This window comes from Rhea americana, unplaced genomic scaffold (genome assembly GCF_003343005.1).
Source record: "Rhea americana isolate MKP2758 unplaced genomic scaffold, rheAme1 scaffold_17, whole genome shotgun sequence".
In the NCBI taxonomy this organism is placed as follows: domain Eukaryota; kingdom Metazoa; phylum Chordata; class Aves; order Rheiformes; family Rheidae; genus Rhea; species Rhea americana.
The window spans coordinates 6,176,613-6,196,485 of NW_028185816.1; the positions used below are offsets into that span (position 1 = coordinate 6,176,613).

At 37.2% G+C, this 19,873-nt stretch overlaps 1 protein-coding gene across 1 annotated transcript in view; it reads right to left on the reverse strand.

Annotated features, from left to right (window-relative positions):
- PRMT3 (protein arginine methyltransferase 3) overlaps positions 1–19,873 on the reverse strand; it is a 143,254-nt gene that overhangs the window by 45,024 nt on the left and 78,357 nt on the right. The window contains exons 2-10 of the mRNA XM_085300905.1: positions 19,596–19,743; positions 18,896–18,978; positions 17,455–17,504; positions 16,056–16,158; positions 14,262–14,415; positions 12,388–12,529; positions 10,137–10,202; positions 4,047–4,168; positions 200–299 (exon numbers count right to left, since the gene is read on the reverse strand). Of these exons, the coding sequence (XP_085157031.1) occupies positions 200–299; positions 4,047–4,168; positions 10,137–10,202; positions 12,388–12,529; positions 14,262–14,415; positions 16,056–16,158; positions 17,455–17,504; positions 18,896–18,978; positions 19,596–19,693 (918 nt within the window). The 5' untranslated portion in view covers positions 19,694–19,743. The remainder of the gene's footprint in view (positions 1–199; positions 300–4,046; positions 4,169–10,136; positions 10,203–12,387; positions 12,530–14,261; positions 14,416–16,055; positions 16,159–17,454; positions 17,505–18,895; positions 18,979–19,595; positions 19,744–19,873) is intronic.

Genomic DNA, 19,873 nt, shown 5'->3' on the forward strand with positions numbered 1-19,873 from the left:
GGAATTAGATTTGAGTACCACATAATCAAGACTGTCATCAAATCTCTCATGTTTTCCAAAATGCTTCTGCAAGCAGGATAAATTTTTGGTAGAAAGAAAAATTATTCCTAAAGTGCTGCTATTATTTCAAATGAAATAAAGCAGTGCATTTTTTGTTCCTGAAAATAACTGTAGTGAAAAGAATATTCGGGTACCTTACCATCCACTCAGATATAATTACATCCACTTTTTCCAAAGGCAGGTCTACTTCTTCAATTCTTCCTTTGACTAACGTAATGATATTTTCAAGTTTATTTAACCTGAAAGTCACAATTTAAACAAGTTAGTTTGTATTTTTATTTACGCTGTCAAGAGAGATCTATTAATGTTTGTATTTTGCACTCCTTCCCCCTATAATACTTTCTCCTTCAAAAAAAAAAAAAAACTAGACAGCATTAAAATATTTCTCTTCTCAGTTAGATTTCAGAAGGAATGTTCCTGAGTTTCCAAAAATAGCAGCAGATTAACTGCCAAATGTGGCAGACAGTAGATCTCTACATCTGTGATGTGCTGTGCATGCAAATGCATAGACATCAGAACACTGAGAAGGTGGCAACTTAAAATAACTCTCCTATTTAGAGTTGCTAGCTCCCAGTTCTCCTTCTTTGACCCTTGTGGAGTAAGTCTATAGTGATTAGAGCACACTCATCACACCAGGATAGCGATGGAAATTAGCTTCCTTACAAAGCTGTTTTGCATGATTTGTTTTTTTATTAAACAAAACCAGCTGCAAAGTCACTGAGAACAAATGTTCCCTCTAGATCAATATTACAGTTATTCCACAATAAAGGCATCTTCTCCATTGTACTTCCAGCCAAAGTCAAACACAATGTTTAATAACAACAGTAATCAGGTATAACCACTTCAGCAAGTTGAAATATAAACATCCTGTATAAGGAGTAAGATGCTATGACGTGACTACGATTTTTGAAATAAAAGCTACACAACAATGAAACTGCTCGGTTCTTGAGGGTTCAAAATGTAGTATTTTCTTCATTTAGCAAACCACATCAATCTTTCTTGCATATACCATTACTACAATAGCTATTGTTACAGAAGGCAGAGTAAGTATTCCCACCAATGAAATTTATCTTTCCACTGCAGCTCTTATCTCTGCCCCTTCTCTCCGACCCTGATATCTTACTCTTACAATCTGTCTGGCTTTCAGTGCAGACCAGTAATGACATTAAAAATTCCATCTAAAAGATAATAGGAGAAAGATCAGAATGAAGGGAGGGAAAGGAAAGGGTCAAAGGGCAGCTTGAACATGTGGGCTATTGGAAAGATCAATTAAATGTTCTCTACACATGATAGTCTTCAGTTGAAGCAGTAACAATTTATCACTAACATCATATTTAGTGCTATAAACAGAAGCCTTTTTACTGCGAGGAGAAACTCTAAGTTAGAAATAAAGTGTTAAAAAGCTGTCACCCACACCAGTATTTTAAGACAGACAGAAAAGGTCTAAGGGTAGCTTTCCAAATGACCATGTAAAAGAACATGATCTAAAACAAAAGAGAGAAAAGGGATTCATTCATTACATACTTATTTTCAATTGTAGAGTGGTATAAATTATATCGTTTACACATTTTGCAAAGACCTCAGAGATGCTACTTTGGAAGCATACTTCAATTTTCTATTCAATTCTAACAGTGACAAACGACAAAAAAAAAAAAATCAAGTCTACACACTAGAAATTTTACAGGTGGCATTAAGAAAATTAAAAAGGCAGGCTAACAAATTTGTTAGCTAAGAAATTTACTACGTAACTTTGGGGAAGAATCATGCCACTCAGGCCACTTTTTCCAGTTTACTCACACGTCAGTTGTACTGTTTCWAATAATTACTAAAGCACTTCAGAAATGAACTTGGATGCTGGGAGGATCAAAAGCTCGAGTACGTACTTTAATCACATGTGGAGAAACACTACAGAAGTCATTTTTGAACAGCACACATTCATTTAGTATTCCAATAAGCATTTGTTACTCTTTTACAAGTTTGTCAGTCGTATTCCTTCAGGAAAAGCAGGTTTAACAAGCCAAATAAAAATTGTTTTGATGTAAATTGAATACTTTAATATGAACTGAACTTTTTTATATCAAAAGTTACCTATAAACGTGTAGCTTTAGTGATGGTTCACTGCGTATTTCAAGTGGTCATTCATCACTCTTAACAGGTTAAGAGTTTTGATTTGCTGTTTTTCTTAAAGGCTTGTCCTTTTCCTCACCAAAAGTAGTRTATGCATCAATACTTTTATCACAATTAATAATCTTAAGTATGTCATGTAGTACAATAGAAATAAGATGCCATTTGTGACAACCCCAAACTCAATATCTAGTGACTTTTTTTTCCCAGTTACTTTGATACAATCCCACTCACCTCAGTTATCAGTACTACACATTTTCACCTACATTTCTCACGCTTCATGTTAGAAACTCTTTACCTTAAATGTTTAGATGTCATTGCTTCATTTTTATATATAGTTCACAGTCTCCCACATCCTCTACATTCAAATTAGTGAAATGTGGAGTGGATAAATGGACTATTAGATTGGTAGAAAGTAAATAGACCACCAGATTCACAAACCTGTGATAAGCAGGAGGAAGTGTAACTGGCAGTCTGGTACTAGAGGCACCCCTCAGGGGCCTACACCTGGCTGGATACTAGTTAATATCTTCATTAGTGATGTGGATGATGGGACAGAATGCACTCTTAGCAAGTTTGTGGTTAATGTCAAAATGCAGAGGAGTAGCTGATATGATGGAGAGCAGGCATGCTATCCAGAAGMATGTCAGATTGTAGAAATAGGCTGACAGGAACCTCAAAGTTCAAAAAGACCAATGTGAAATCCTGCACCTGGGCTGGAATAACCCCATAAAACAGCATGAGCTGGGTGCCGGCTGGTTAGAAAGCAGTCCTACTTGCTAATCCCTATCCTCCCCACTGAGGGGCCTTTCGAGAAAGTTGAACCTAAGTCAGCAGTGTACCCAGGCTGTCAGAGCCTGCGCGACAGAGGACTGGACCAGAAGTTCTCCAACTGTCCCTTTCATCCTATATAGTTCTGTGGTAGTTTACATGGCACGCAGCATCTTAGTAATTCTCCTGGAAACAGCCTTTCTCAGTGACTCTACAGAGACTGTGTGTGCATGCACATGCCAGCTTAGAAAAATTTTTTAAATGTAGAAAAATATTACAGTGCAACGTAAACATTTTCTAACAAGCATGAAAACCAAGGGGCAGTATGTTTCTTTCTCTATTAAAATAAAGAAAAAAAAATACAAAGTGTAAGCAATAAGACATCTTTCTTCCACAAAGAAAGAATCCCTTAAATATACCAGTGCACAGAAATCATAACAGAAAATGGTTTTCCACAAGTTAAAACTAACATCATATAAGATCTATCAGCCAAAGCAAGCTGCATTTCATTAAAAAAGTCAAATAATTTGTGACAAGCTTTCACCCCCAAAGATCACAGTTCCAATATGAAGATCTACAAAAATCTAGAAAACTAAAAACCAACAACTTTCACTGGATTCATCTTAGTCAGAACTTTGTTTTTTAAAGATCAAAGTCACATCCCCTAGGAATATGTCTGCACTGTAATGTTTGTTGCCTAAAAATTTACAAGCTTTATTTCCACTTCATAAGTCTACCAGCAGGAAGATCTAAAAGTGTAAGAATAAGAATAGAAAAAGCACCAGGAGCAGTCAGTTTGAGTTGCTACAGCATAGCAATACTGGCCTCCACACTAGAATCAAAAGGAAGGTCTGGGCTGCAGTACTCAAGATGAGACCTCCCCAGGGCTCAGGTAGAGCCCTGTTTAAATTTCCTCCATCAGAAGAGTATTCCAGATGACTGCTCATCAAAATCTGTGTTAGGTCTCAGGACAAAGAAAGGTCTCGGAAAATGTATCATTTCACACATCTTCAGTAAATACAAGCTTTAAAAAAAAAATAACCATTTAAAGCAATATTAATTTAGCATACTGTTTTCAGAACTTTTCCCACCTAATGATGTCCATTGCCTGATAAACAATTTCAGATTGGTCGACTCCGATCACCTGCTTTGCACCTGCTTTTGCAGCAAACATGGAGAGTATTCCAGTTCCACAGCCAACATCCAGAACCACCTGAAATGAGTAAGACAGATTTATTTTTACCTCAGTTTATTTCCCTCGCTAAGATTTTTCTGTGTGTCCTTTTCTACATCAGGGATATCCCCTATTCCAACAGAAGCAGCAAAGAGTAGCATCAAATCTTACCATTATGTCCACAGATATCCAAGTCAAACTGCACATATAACTCCACATACTTTATTACCTTTTACCAGATAAATAATGAAGCAGATTAGCTCTAGTTGCAGATGAACACATTCACATGAGGAAAAAAAAAAAAGAAATTATTTGGGCAACTACTAAAAAGTTGCATGTATAGAAAAGATCAGAAACCAAAGCCTGAAGAATTTTAATATCAGTGAATTGCTCAAATTAACAATTAAATCCAAACAATTATTTGGAAGGAACTGTAAGTTGACAAGGCTGAGCAACATTTCTTCCTATTTACTGCTCAYGAAAGAACTCTACACATTTTCATTTCATCTTCTCTCTAAAGAATTGAGAAATCCTCTGCTAGAAATGGGCATACTGCCTCAAAGCAGCTATGGCTCAGATGATTAAGTTTCAAAGTGGTGACTGCTACAGTTTTAACACTTGAAAATATTTTCAACCTAACCTATTTAAGAATCAAAGTAAGACMAAAAAAAATGGAAATCTAAGATCTTTCATTTTTCAAGGAAGAAAAGTAAGTTTTATGAGTACTTTTCATTTAATGAAGTACATTCACCAAAACAATACTCATACAGATGCTTGTTTCCCACATCTCAATTATTACCTACTGTAGGAAGACTTAAAAGTGTTAAAAAAAAAAACACATCAAAAACACACACCACACACACAAAAAGAGATTAAGAAGTTCTAGGAAATATATCAATTAGAGTTTAGCTGCTGCACTTCAGAAAGTAGAGATTTTGGAGATTTTACCTCAGCAGCCCACTAGGCAGTCCTCCATATCGTAAGAGTAACRGTGCAATTTTAAAATGCTTCAAATACCGTAGCAGCTTAAAAACCTAACATAATCATGTTACAGTGCATTTTTAAGTTCTGTTTTCAAAGAATCACAGAATGGTTGAGGTTGAGAGAGGTATCTGAAGAACATGTAGTCCAGTACAACCTCTCCAGGCAAACCTCCCCCACCCACATCCAGTATTCAACCACYCTCAGAGTAAGAAGAGCTTTCTTATGTTTAAACAGGATCTCCTGTATTTCCATTTGGGCCCGTTACCTCCTGCCCTATCACTGGGCACCACTGAGAAGAGTCTGGCTCCAACCTCTTTACACCCACTCGACAGTTATTTACACACACTGACGAGATTCTCCCCTGAGCCTTCTCCTCTCRAGGCCAAACAGTCCCAGCTCTCTCAGCCTCTTCTCGTACGACAGAGGATCCAATCCCTTATTCACCTCCGTGGCCCTTCTCTGGACTCACTCCCCTATGTCCATGTCTCTCTCGCACTGGAGAGCCCAGAACCGGACCCAACACTACAGCTGTGGTCTCACCAGTGCTGAGTGCACGGCAATCGCCCTCCTCAGACCTGACGCCGACGCTCTTCCTAACGCAGCCCAGGAGACCACGGGCCCCCTTTGCCGCAATAGCACATTCTAGCTCACGCCCAGCTTGCCCACCAAAAACCCTGGGTCCTTTTSCGCAGAGCTGCTTCCCAGATGGTCGGCCATCATCCTGTACCGGTGCATGAGGTTTTTCCTCCCCAGGTGCAGGGCTTTGCACTCCCCTTTGCTGAACTGCCTAMGTTTCCTGTTTGCCAGTTTCTCCAGCCTGTCAAGGTCTCTCTGAATAACCGTCTGATGTACGAAGCACATCTCCCAGTTTATCATCATCTGCAAATTTGTTGAAGGTGTACCCTGTATCATTGTCCAGCTCATTAATGGTCTTAAGGTCGAGCTTTCATTCAAATATATTTAAGTTTTAGAATTAGTGCTTAAAATCTAAGCACTAAACCCAAAAAACTTTTTCCTCAACAGTATATACAAACATTCATATTATGCAGAGCATTTAAGAATTAACACAAACAGAAGCATAACATAAGACATCCATTCATATACAAGARACCCAAACAAGATGGCAAGCATAAATTACCAAAGAGCTCCTAAGATAAATCTGTAGATAAATCATCTATTAGAAAGTAGCACTTATAAGTTATTATCTATCTTATTTAACAATTTATTTCACTAGTGTCCCTTCATACATCTTCTATCACTGTTGTAAAATGGTCTTTACAGCTTCCATTATATGAATTTTATTCCAAAGATGGCACTAGATCACCGTAGAACCAATCCTACAAAACACTGACAATTATAACCCAATCTGACAAAATATTTCAAGGCCACAATATATCCAGCTGACAAACTTTGTAGCCTACGAGCTATTGAGCAGTCCTGCTTTGGCACAGCAGGAAATCATGAGTACTTTTAATTTCATCCGATATACAGCATCAATTTAAGTATTTGAATGCTCTGTACATTAGGTACATTTGCCTTGTGTCACATTTAAATTTGCACACTTTTATGATGAATACAATGCAAAGATACTCAAGCCAGCATTAATAAAAGCAGCAGCACAGTGTAAGCCAGCTTGTGTTGCACTACACTGTACTGAGAAGCAATGAGTGAAGGGCTGACTGCCACCTGCCTTCATAGAGTAACTTACAATCTGGAATCAGACTAAAAAACAAAACACACCACCACACATCTGTGTAATATTTTCTTCCAGCATCTTGTGTGAAGGCCTAATCATGATAACAGAAGTTCCAGACACAGAGTTATTTGTTCCACTTGAACTCCTCACAGCTACGTTCCAGTAAGAGTCAATTCTATGACCCATTCACAATGCGTTTCTTGTGTGTAGCAGCTACAGTCCCTAGGCTGAAACCTTCTGGAGGCAGGAATAGAAAATAAAAGCCAATGCTCCTGCAGCTGTTGAAATCTCATGCCCCCTCACATCATCTGTTCTAACACTCTACCCCTGGTAGTTAACAGAATTGCTGAGCCGTGAAAGCTGGAAGTCAGAGCCAAAAATAAACCTCTGTGAAAGAACAATCTTGGTGTACAGTTGCATGAAAGAGAGCAATCACCACAAATGAGAAAAAAATCAAAACAGACACCACTTTGGACAGCTGCCCTGGTCACTTAAAAACCCAGATGGAACTTATCTAGCCTTAGGCAGGGGATAGGGGTGGCCAGAAAGGCAGAAGAGGAAAAATATACAAGCTGGAACACATCTGAGAAATTGAAAGACAAGCAGAATGATCACCAATTAGCCTAAGGATAAAGGTCTACAGCTAACGCATTCTTGCAGTGATCACATATGGCCTCTCACCAGAGATCTGGAGCAGCTGGACTGATGATTTGACTATATGATACTACATCGTAGCATCACATCCTGCTCTTCTGCAGTCAAAGTAATACTAATGTTCTACTTTTAGTAACAGAAGAAATATTTCAAAATCAGGAAAGCAGAATGTCAGGTAATTTGGCCAATTCAAACTATTCTATCAATGCACTTTTAATACGAACATTTAAAAATGCTTTTTCCCCCTCAACATGACATTGATACCTGCCTCAGACTTTCACTTCACAACAGATACTCAAGAACAGCAATATTGCATTTTAACAGATTATTTTTTCCAATCAAAAAGGGAATTTTACTTCTGCTGTAAAATGAATCACATTTCCTTTTTCTGAGCAAGACCACTTTAAACATTTCTGCTAGGTATTCTAAATTGCCCTATTTCCCTTCTCAARTACATCTGAGAGGTTCACAATAAAAGCAGCACACAGGATTTATTCAATTTTTTATCATTTCCTTTGAAAGCTGAGAGTCAAAGAAAAAACAAGTTGGTTGATCCTGAATAAAGTATATAGGACAAACCAACCTAGATACTCTGCTGTCATCCAGTTTGCATAACTGCAGTTCTTTCGGTGGATTTGCATTAAAAGCTAGTAAGATCTACTAAGCTCTTTCAAAAAAATCTCTCCCAACCTACTCACAGTTATCCTTTCAGAAACAACAAACTCTAATTCACATTTCAATCTTCTCGTATTGTAAACAAACTTCAAGGGAAATTAGTCTTATTTTCTCAGCTTAGAAATTTTACTTATGAATAAGGCTTTGAAAGCATTATGTTGTACATAATTTTAGAAAAACATCTGAACAGTTCCTGCAATGGAAATCTATTAACAGACTTCACTTTAGAATTATATTTTTGAAAAAAATCAAATATAGTCTTCATAACAGTACACCAAGTGAAAACTACAGCAACATTTGGTCAGAGAAGTGAAATGGGGCATTGTTCACCTGGATGCTAGCTGTTGGGAAGGCAAAGCTATGGAAAGAGAATCTCTTTCCATTCAACTTCAATACACAGGGTTCAGATGCATCATTAATTTGAGGGAAGAGATGCCTTGACCAAACAAACTACAGCAGAAATATTGAGTTGAGAAATCAGCTGTATATACTGTAATATTAATGGACAAGCTTTTCTTCGCAACTGAAGTGTTTTCATACGAAGCAAGAACACAGAAAAGCCCATTCCTGAGCAACCACATCTGCAGGTGGGGCTTAAGCAACTTTGCCTAGAACAGCTCACCAGCACCTAAACGTTCACATAACAGAGGAGAAATATAATCAACACCCTTATCCTGAAAAATTACTGTCCCATTAGTAATAATGCATTTCATGCAACTTAAGATTAGTCTCGCCCTATGAAAATCCGTAGTTATCAATTTAGGGGCATCTGTGAAACTAACTTGCTGTCAAGATGATCTTCCTTATTTCTTCTTCCTCTCTTTTAGGTACTTTGTTGATGAGCCTCCCAGCTATGAGATCATTCACATCTTTTCATAGTTAACAGGATAATGTTTCTAGGACACTCCGGCTACTTCTCTCATCATAATCAAAAGTTTGGCAATCTTTAGTAGAAATAGGCTTGTGACAAGGACTGAAGCAGAAGCTAAGAAAATTCCTTTCCTAGTACTTTTTCATTTTAGTTGCCAAAAAAACAACCCAGAGAAAACCCTGAGATAAGACACAGTGTGCTATCTACCTTGAAATAAAATGTAAACCTTCTACTGTAAAACTCTTAAGACAATTTCCAGCTCAGGAACTATCAAATTTGTGCACCTCTGTTACTTTTAGGACTGTTCTGAAGTCTTGCATTATCAGTCATTAAAAAAAAAAAATCAACCACAACCAAAACAAAAAGTGATTTATTTCTGTAAAATGTGAAATTCTGTTCTCATGTTGGAAGTACGTGTATGTGGCTGAAAAGTGATAAGCAGCAAGCAGAGAAAAGCTATGGAAAAGAAAATTCAGAACAGAAGGCTGCACAGTATCTCAGAACACAGTAAATTCATTAGAAATAGCCAACAGAAATACAGTAGATAAGAGGACTATGCCTGGGTATAGGTCATAACCACATCAGTATCACAAACAAGGACAGGCCTCATTTATCCCCACGATAAATGAAATACTAGTTCCTGATTTCAAGTCATTTAATAATAATCTAGTCCGGAGAGACTAAACAACATTAGTTCAATAAATCAATTGCAGTTGAATTCTCCCCCAATTCTAATTATACAGGCCTTCTAAGATKTTTTTACTGTATTGGGCACATATTGAGATTGACTTAAATTGTAGTAAAGTCTCTCTGAAATACATTCTGCTTGAAATACTGGACAAGAAAGGCTTGACTTAACCATGCCATCATAATTAATGAACATCCCGACATGGCACACAGAACAATGACAACAGTGATCAGCACTCCTGTTATCAGCATTTTGCACCCCTCAGCAGTTGAATAGCACTCTACCACCTGATAAAGCTAGAGTATGTTAAATCAAATCTTGTCAGTGTGATATTCCATTCCCAAAGCCACAAAGTAGCCAACCTGAAGGTTTTCTACTGCTAAAAAAAAAAAAAAAAAACACGCAGAAGCTACTACATTTTCTGAGCTGTTTTACCTACCTTGTCCTTGAAGAGATGTGGGTTTTTATATACGAAGTCACGATAGCTTTCTGTACGCACTTTATCCTATGAATTAAAGGACAAAAACAATGTTCACTTTGCTTATGTATGTAACAAAAAAAATGAACAAAGATTAAATGAATGTTCAAAAATGCTGAAAAGCTTGCTTTTAACCTGACCCAAGTACTATTTTCTGGCTACTGTACTTACAAGGATGCTGCAACCATAACATTGTCCATACTTTTGGTCTTTTAGAATTTATCATCTACGTAAATAAAGCCAGCTGAGCCTCTGRAGGAAAGAAAAAATTACCTTAACACCATTCTGACCTACAGCATTTAATTTCAGATGTTTCAAAGCATTTAAATACCTCTCAGAAACAATAGTAATGGAGTGGCAGTACTGCATCAACTTTATAAATCAGCCTTCTATACAACAGTAARAACTTGAGTCAGGAGGCCATAAAACATTTTGTATCATTTTAATCTATAATATTTAACTACCTGACACACAGCTTCCTTCAAAACAGCTACGGATCAGATGAACTTGTTCTATTTCAGAATAAACTACAAATTTGCCAGCCTGAAAACAGGCCARTACTTAAAACTGTATAGCGTATTCAATGAAAAACAAATTAAAAGAAAAAAGAAATTGACTTGACTGTAATGCAACATGATCTGAAAAGCTGGAACATATTCAAGCATATGACTAAACATTTATAGTACCTTAGTATATGAAAGCTAACAGAATATTTCAGCCTAACAGCAAGGTAATAAATTGATCCTCTTAATATGAATTAGCAGGTACATAAATTAACAGCTAATTATAGTTTTGGGAGTATCTGCTGGAGTTCAGGTGATAGAGCAAGGCAGAAGAAAGCTATAGGCATTTTTATGCAGTAAAGATGGTCTACAAATAATATCAAAGTATAAAATCCAACTGCCTATATTTAAGCTAGCATCATACTATTATGGCAGTATAATAATGAGTATTAAAAAAATACTTCTAGTGAAAGACAGCAAAGTTTACCTTAACAGAAAAAGATCAAAACCAAAAACTGAGAATAAAAGATATGTTCATACAAATTACAGAAACTAAACAAGTTATTTTGAGGCTTTAAAATAGTAAAATTCAAATTAGATTTAGGAGGATTATCTCCCCCCAACCTGTAACAAGAAATTACAAGTTATTTTAAAAAAATTGTATTGCATAAGTATGCATAATAACTGTGAATTAAAATGTCTTGGATCATTTAAAATTATACTGGCTTACTATAACGATATATTCAGAGTGACTATTTTTAGTACTTCACCTCTACCACAGAACATAATAGAATCTGCTGATACTACCAAAAAAACAGAAGGTTCAGCATCAATCGAGAAAGCAGTCAGCTGGAAAGCTTTCAGTCTTACATCCTGACCACTCGCATTGCTTCACCACTGCCCCAACTTAATCAATAAAATTCCAGCTGCTGTCTCTACTATATGCACTACTGCTCAAGTAAGCCACAGTCATTCACTTTGGGTCTCTCTATTCATCAATATCCTTCTTTCTCACACACCATTTCAGTATAATACCTTCTGTTTGTTTTTGGAAAAATGTAAGGACATTTATTAAACGATATTCAAGAAGTCCTCAAACAATAAACAAACAAACAAACAAGTAATGAAACATTAGCCATTTGACCAGTATACAATACTCTCCCCACATGTTAAATATTTGTGGCAACAGAAACAATACGTTGATACTTCAGCCTGCCAGTAAAATGCCCAAGAAAAAAAGGATTTCAGAACAGTGTCAGAAACAAAATTTAGACACTAAATCTCCTTTCTTAAAAGTTTCAATGTAGCAAATCACTATATTTATATAAATAAGGTTCTCATAAAAAAATCCAAGTGAACACTTGACACACAGCTAAAAATTCATGCAAACATGGTTAAACTGGTGTTTTCCTGTGCTTAAATTTTGTAATACAGCTTCAAGCGTATCTGTAGAGTACACAAATTAATGTTCCTAATGCTTCCTGTACAGTAAACATAATTTATATGTTACAAGAAGCATTAGGAACAGAGGAAATAGAAGCTGCGGAAAAGAAAGATTTTTTTCAGTCCAACTCCTAGGATAAAAGCTATCAAGTACAGAAAGGGTTAAAAATGCAGCTGCTCTGCAGTGTATTTATGGGCACCCAGCCCACTTCATTCCATCTTTGCTCTTTCATCCCACTAAGATGCAGTTGAGCTCACTTTCTAACCTTCAGCATCTCCTCATGTATCCCATAATGCCCATATGAGCTGAAGTAAACGCCATCCTCATCCTCATGAAGGTCTGCAATGGCGTTGGCTGAAGAGCTGTTTCTGACATCCRCGTTCATCACAAAATCCTGTGCAAATTGCCTGTAATCAATTTGAAACATACCCTTGAGACATGTTTATGGGACCATGAAAAGAAGGCGGGGGGGGGGGGGGTAGGGGGGGGTGGTAAGGGGCTTGAAAAGATAAGGAATTCAGACTGCACAGGGGCTTTCACAGCAATGGAACTGGTTTAGGCTTTAAATGTGCTGAATCTCCCTCTGCTGGCTTCCAGAAGTTGCTGCATGATGATTCACTGTTCTCAGTGCATTACTCATCTGCATTTCTTTCTTATTCTGAGCACTAAGTATCGCTAGCAGAACATTCACTGTGTTTTTCTGTGCGCCACCCACAGTTCATCCAATTCAGATTTCATTTATACTTTTTAAACAGGAATTATCTATTTGTACTTTCTAGCATAAAAGCCAGTACTACAGCAATCAAAATTTGCAATGGGAAAACGTATTTGAGGTGCTGTGATGTAGATCTGGAGTTCACAGAATAACGCTTAAGAACTATAAGCTGTGCTTCACTGAATGAACAGCGGAAGGTTGAGTAAGCTACTTTACAAYTGAAGCAATCGAGGGCAAAATAAGTCAGAGCTTAAAATTCAACTTTTTGTTTTAATTTCCTTTGTACTTGCATGCTTCTACTTAATTTTCCTCAGGTATGGCTTCCCATTCCTAACACATATGTTTTCTTCTCATTTTCTCAAGATGTTTTGATGGTAAAATACACAAATCCAGGGTTTTATCATGAAAACACTACAGATCAAAGATTGTCGAGAAGTAAATAGCTCATATTATACCTGCAACCAAGAAAAAAGCAAAAATGCTAAAGACAGACAATATTCCTTCAAGTATTTTACACTGAATTAGTCAGTGTCCTTACACTGTTCCTGGCCTTAAAAGGCAATGGTCTCAAAGAAGCTGCATGACTGAAGTTCTGGACAGGCCAGCTTATTAAAAACATCTAAAAGATTTTTTTCCGTATCTTAGAGATTAAGATTATCATATGACTATCAAGCATAGCTGAAAGAAATTACAGTTATTTAGTCTCCAAAGAGGTCTCTGTAGACAGGTAAAATACAGGAAATCTCCTGGTTCTAKGTTTTTTTTATTCCAGAAGTGAAGATTAGTCAACCTGCCTGCTAAATACTAGCATAAACCTATTTCCATCATAGAGAACAGCAGGTTAAAAACAGGTTATTAACTATTATTAACTATTGGTTATTGTACTATTCTCACCTCATGTTTGACTTTCTTCCATGGAGTGGTGCACTAAATTGCATTTACCTCACAGGAAATAATCTGTATGTGGACTCTTTCAGTGGAGTAACCTACATCATGAATTAATACCACTGTGAGTTACAGCACGCATACCCCTATGCAACTATTTCCTCTTTGTGCTGCATCATCAGATCTACATCTGATTATTTTTGCTGCCAACCCATCTTGCTGGATTTAGGAGCCTGTGCTGACAAAGAACAATTTTAAAGGCTCCCTTTTATAGCAGCTAGATAATTTGGTAAATTAACCTCAAAAAGAAATATATGTAAGCTTGACAGAAGTTTAGAGAGCTGAAAAGAAATTGCAACTGATGACTTGAAAAGGTTTTTTTCTCTTTAAATGCAACGGAAACAAGAGCAAGACAGGTAACATATAGAAAAGGGTTTTATCCTTTAGTCAAATTCTACCATTTCTTTGAATTTCTACCTGTCTTTAAACATTTCACCTCTCCTAAAAATCTTTCAACTGAAATAGCTTCAAACACTTACTTCACTTTTTGAAGATCATCCTGTGCTCTAATCAAGGCTGCTTCTGCAAGCTTTGCTCTGTGTTCTGCATGTTTTAGTTGTTCAAGAAGCATCGTGGTATCATTTAACTCATTAGAACACAAAATATTTGCAGGTTCACAAARATCTTCTATATCTGATGAAATGAAACAAAAATACCTGCCAGTTAATAGTGTTGCTTCACAGCTGCTCATAATACTTTGCATTCCTATTTTTGCTGTTTCTGTGTCTAGACATTTTGCAATGTAGTCTGTTTYGCAACAAACTCCTGAATTTGATAGAACTAACTGCAGAATACAATACTACTCAGTAAAGGCAAGTATGCTAGAAGTGAGTTCAAAATTAACAAAACAAATTCAGAATTTAGTTTAAATAGCAGTCTTTGAAGCAATTGATGAGTGAGATATTAGGGTGAGCTTTAGCCAAGTACTGTGCTGTGTTCTATTTCTCTAGTTATCTTATTCCAAAGGCTGAAAAGGATGTTAACTGTAAAATGCAAGAAGAAACACGTCAAGCTTTCTTAATAATTAAATAGTAACTATTGATTTTCAATCCAACTTCCTGGACTCTTACAAAGCTTCTGAACACATAAAACCTGAAAGAGCTTAAATAGAATGGAATTATGATGAAATAYTGCTTTTAACTAGCAAAACATGGACTTAACACTGGATCCAGTTCATCTCCTGATAAATTCGGCTACTGATTTCAACAGGAAAATAGCACTGCTGTGTTTTTGGATGAAGTAAGAAGCTACTTTAAATAAATAAATAAAAATATTAATTTTAACGATGGAAGACAGGCTACTTGGCCCCCAGGACTGAAACAAAGCATTGATGTTTAGAATATGATTTTCAGAGCATCCATGATTTTCAGCAATTTCTATGACAGCTGAAGGCACTGAACACCTCAAACTGTCTATTTATAGCTTGGGCAAAGAGCACACATCAGGTAGGAGGAGACATGGTGAAATACAAAATCTCTGWAGACACAAAATAGTAGCGTCTATCTGCACTTTCATGCAGCAGGGCTTGTTTAGAAAAGGGAAAAACTGCATTCCAGGCTGTACAGAGGAGAAAATTCCTCTCATAAATGTCTAATACTTTACATGAAAGAAGGATGCACAAGCAAGTGCCAAACAGGAAAAAGGTGGGAAGATCATGGGTAGCAAAAATAAGTCGCACTGTATTCTCACAAGACTTCAAACTCTTCTGATGAACTWCCATAACAGGGAAGCTCAAGCTGTTTATACAGACCATTAGAACCACTAAAGAAAGAGAATTCTTCTATGCAACTGTAGTGGAATGTTATACTTGGTTGGTCCAAAAGACAGCCTGTATAAAAGACGAAGATGTTTTCAACAAGACAAATTATTTACTACTGCCTCATGGCATATTACTTTAATGAATGCATCTCACTTAAAATACCTACTTTTAGATGCTTTAAACATTTAAACTAAAATATGCAGCTTAAGTTTGGATGGAGTCCCTCTTTTACTTGCTTAAGTACCTCCACTATGAACATCTCATTTACATTAAGTGAACACAGATAATAAAACGTGACTACAGAAATACCAGCCACTACAAGCTGATGTGTAATTCTGTGGTAAGACTTTCAAAGAGYGACTTAAGAGTGACTAAATGTCATTACTTTAGCTAGTACTCGGACTTTATTGCATAACTAACACTATTAAATAAAYAGCAATAATGCATCATACAACATGAAATCCACTGATACCCCATAACACAGTGCAGCCATATTGCTATGTATTTACATTACCATACTGAAGTAGGAGATCATCTTCTAGCTCTGGTTTCAAGTATTCCTCTCCTTCCCAAGGCAGTGGGCCRCTGAGTGAATTCAAATATGCTGCAGTTGGTTTCTAGACAGATGGATAAGAGCATATATGCTAAATTTCTTTAAAGTCACTAGTCCTTCATCCAAGGGAGGCAAAAACCTTTTTTTCCAGCCATTAATATCAATGAGTCATTACTAACATACTTTTGTAGCAAAAGCTAAGAAAGGTATTATTCTGCATTGCTTGGCTAGCAAGAAGAGTAAGAAAATGAGCTTCTGGCTTCCATCCTGGCTCTTACAAGTATTCACACTATAGTATTCATGCTGAAATTGCGGTGACCAGAGAATAGCAAACAAATAGACCTACAAGCTAGTCTGGGTTGACATCCAACAACCTATAGGATCAAGAAATTCAGTTAGGCAGTAAGCACAACAGACTCAAAAACTGAAGTCTACACCTCCAGGATCGCACTCCTACCAGAAACAAAGTTTACTCAGATGTTCAACTGCTTCAGACCCATAGCTTATGCCAGAGATAATCAATAAGGCAAGATCCTAACTATGCAAAGTGTTTTTAAATAACAGTGCATTAGTGACCAACTTTCAAAGTGCTAGCTCCTCTCCCACCTGATTCCTGCCAGTAAGTATCTTCTAGGAAGAGGAGAAGTCAGATTCTGGTCCTTAGTTTTTCCCCTTCTATGATTGTTTTGTTTAATTAGCTATGTCTTACACAACTACTTGTAAATTTAAGTACTAAGTCTGGAAAAAACGCTTAACAGCTTAAGAAGCTATTCAGTCTAAACCTAAACATTTAGGGAAAAACAAAAGAAYGTACTTCAAAGCCACAGCATATGCAAAGCGCAACTTGGCCTAAATTAAAGTGGGTAGGTTCCCATTGGCTCTCCTGATTCTTRGAGATAAAATTTAGGTTCATTTAAGGGATTTTAGTGTCATCTAAGGGATCAGCTATCATCCTTTCCAACAATGCAGTGTACCAGCACACACACAAGAGCTAAGAAACTTCAGCTATCAAGAAGAAAACCCACTGCTGGAGCCAGATGAGCAAGTCAAAGGCCAGCATAAATTAACAAAACAATACGACACTATCTAATGTGGGCYTTCTGCAAGTCTGGAAATTTCTCTTTTGAAATCACTAAAACCTTATGTCAATTTAAAACTAAAACGATTTCACACTTAAAATGCTCACCTCTAAATAAACCAGTCAATAACTACTTTAAACAAGTTCCCATGATTTCTTATACTTTGAAGTGTAATACAGACTTGTGTACAGTTATGTTTAAAAAAAGCAAATTTAAAACAGAGCATTTTGATTTCTCATTCTGCAGACACAGGTCATGGAAGTAATAYGTGACACACCTACCTTCAATCTAACGAAGTTTATTAGTTTAATGTATCCATAAAAATCAAGTCCTAGAAAGAAAAAAAAAAGAGCTTATGTCACAGGAAACCCACATATCTTACAATAATGTGAATGTTACYTAAGTTGTTCAATTGGCCAGTTTCCCCTTGGGGCTTCATCACTCCCTAATGCAGCTTTCCAATCTTAATTGGTCATCTACATTTTTCTCTCTTCAGATCTAACCATGAAATTTTCACATTCAGTACAAATACACTTTCCACAGATTAAAAACTGAACACAAGCAAATTTGGCTTATCAGTAGCAATCTCCTTTGTTCAGCAAACAACTCTACATCAAGACAGCCACATTCATCTTCTGGCAACCTTAATGATTGCTCCCCTGTGCTTCTTCATTCTTATTTTCAGCTTTCTGCTTATGAAAGAGTAAACTGATTCTACTCATCAAGAATGTATACCAATATTGATTTAAACCTGCCATCTACCTCAGGAATAATAGTAGTTTAAACATAATTATGTACTTTCCTCAAGAACAGCTACTAGTACTTCAACCTGTGGCTATGACATAGCTTTAAAATATTTTCCATTGGACTTTAGATGGAAAACAGACCAGACTTTGCAAATTTATGTACATTTTTCTAAATGCTCTGTGTACTTCCCATCCTCTCATCTCTCCTCCTTTTTACTGAACACTCCTGAAATAGTGTTACTCTTACCTTGCTCTCATTCCCCTACTTCACAGTTCTCCTCTATAGGCACTCAGTTTGGGATGTGAAGCTCAACAGCTCTCTTCCAAAGCCATTCCCCACTTTACACRTCTTCCTGAATGCACCTTTCTTCAGTTACCACCTAAACACATGATGGCTTAAAATGGAAGCCAACCTTAAAGTTCACTAAAAAAATCAAATGGATGATAGAAGGTATGCCTTCCTGTGCTCACCAGAGGGGACAAGAGTACGTCCTTCTTTAAAAACACCAGCAGTACAGTCTAATTASTTGATCTCTTGTTAGATATATCCATGCTGGCCTGTGCTAAGCTGTTGAGCCCTATACTGGTATCACTAGTTAGGCAAGAAAACCTAACACAATAGGTAAACAGCATGACTTCATTTATGCCCATGTGCTCTTACCTCTGTAYACACAAGACTTGCTCAGGTCAACCTAATAGGCAGTAGGGACTCAGCAAAAGCTAGCAAAGATCACTCCTATTTCTATCACTAGTGGARAATTTTATCAGAGAATATAACATACAAGAGATGGCCAGCATAAAGATAAGTATTTTTCTAGAATAGTTTGTTTTTTTCAATCTTGGACTTGTTACCTACAATCAGAAAAACAGTTAAAAACAAACTCATCTTTATCATTTATTTTAAACAAGATGCCAATAAACATGGAGAGATAAACATTGATTGAAAGAGATAAAAAAAATCACAAAAAGAGCTTACCGTTCTTACTGATCACATCACCAACATTAAACTGATGTTCTGTTTTACAATGGGAGAATACATCTTCAGCAGAACTAAACAATCTGTAAAGAATTATTAAATAAGCAGAATTAACAGAGCGGTATTTAGATTCAGCAACTTTCCTATGAGTTTTATATGCTTTGTTCTGACTTGCTAGGCAAGGTGTTCACAGTACAACATATTTCCTTTGAGAAAGGATGAACAGGTGTCTACTTATTGGCATACTTCCCAAAGAAGTCTTAATTTTATTACAAAATGCTTTGCAAACAGGTAATAAAGAAACATATCAATTTTGTTTCACACTACTGGGAACCTCAACTTCCAAAAATTTACTGTAAAGMCTAAGCCTTTAAGAACAGCATGTATAGGAGATTTGCTTACCAGCATCAAAATAAATGTTTTCTGCTATTTACTGCTSATGGGAAAAGATGACTAAGATCAAGAAATAAACTTCTATATTGCTTCATGAGAAGGAGGAAGAAATACTGGTTCTTCACATCATTTCTCCCTCCTCAAGTCTGGATTCAACAGATCTTCAGCTCTTAAGATTGTGAAAGCCACAGAACACTATTTCGAGCTATCCACTAGTTATTTTTCTAACTGGCCTATCTTCTACAGGCTGAATATGAGTATTTACATGGGAAACATTCTTTGTATTAAGAATCCATCAGGGACTCACCTGTCGCAGAAGAGGCAGCGAGTCTGCGGGCCCTCTASGACACCCTCCTCCTCCTCCTCCTCTTCCCAGGCATCCTCACCATCGGACAGCTCGGGCATCTCCTCGTCGTCCTCCTCCTCCTCCTCCTCCAAAGGCGGCCGGCCGGCCCCTGCGGAGCGCGGGCAGGGACCGTTAGTGACGGAGGAGCTGGGGGGGAGGCGCCCAAGAACCCCCGGGGCCGGGCACGGACCGCCGCCGCCGGGCGGGGCCGCGCGGGGACCCCCCGGGGCCGGGCACGG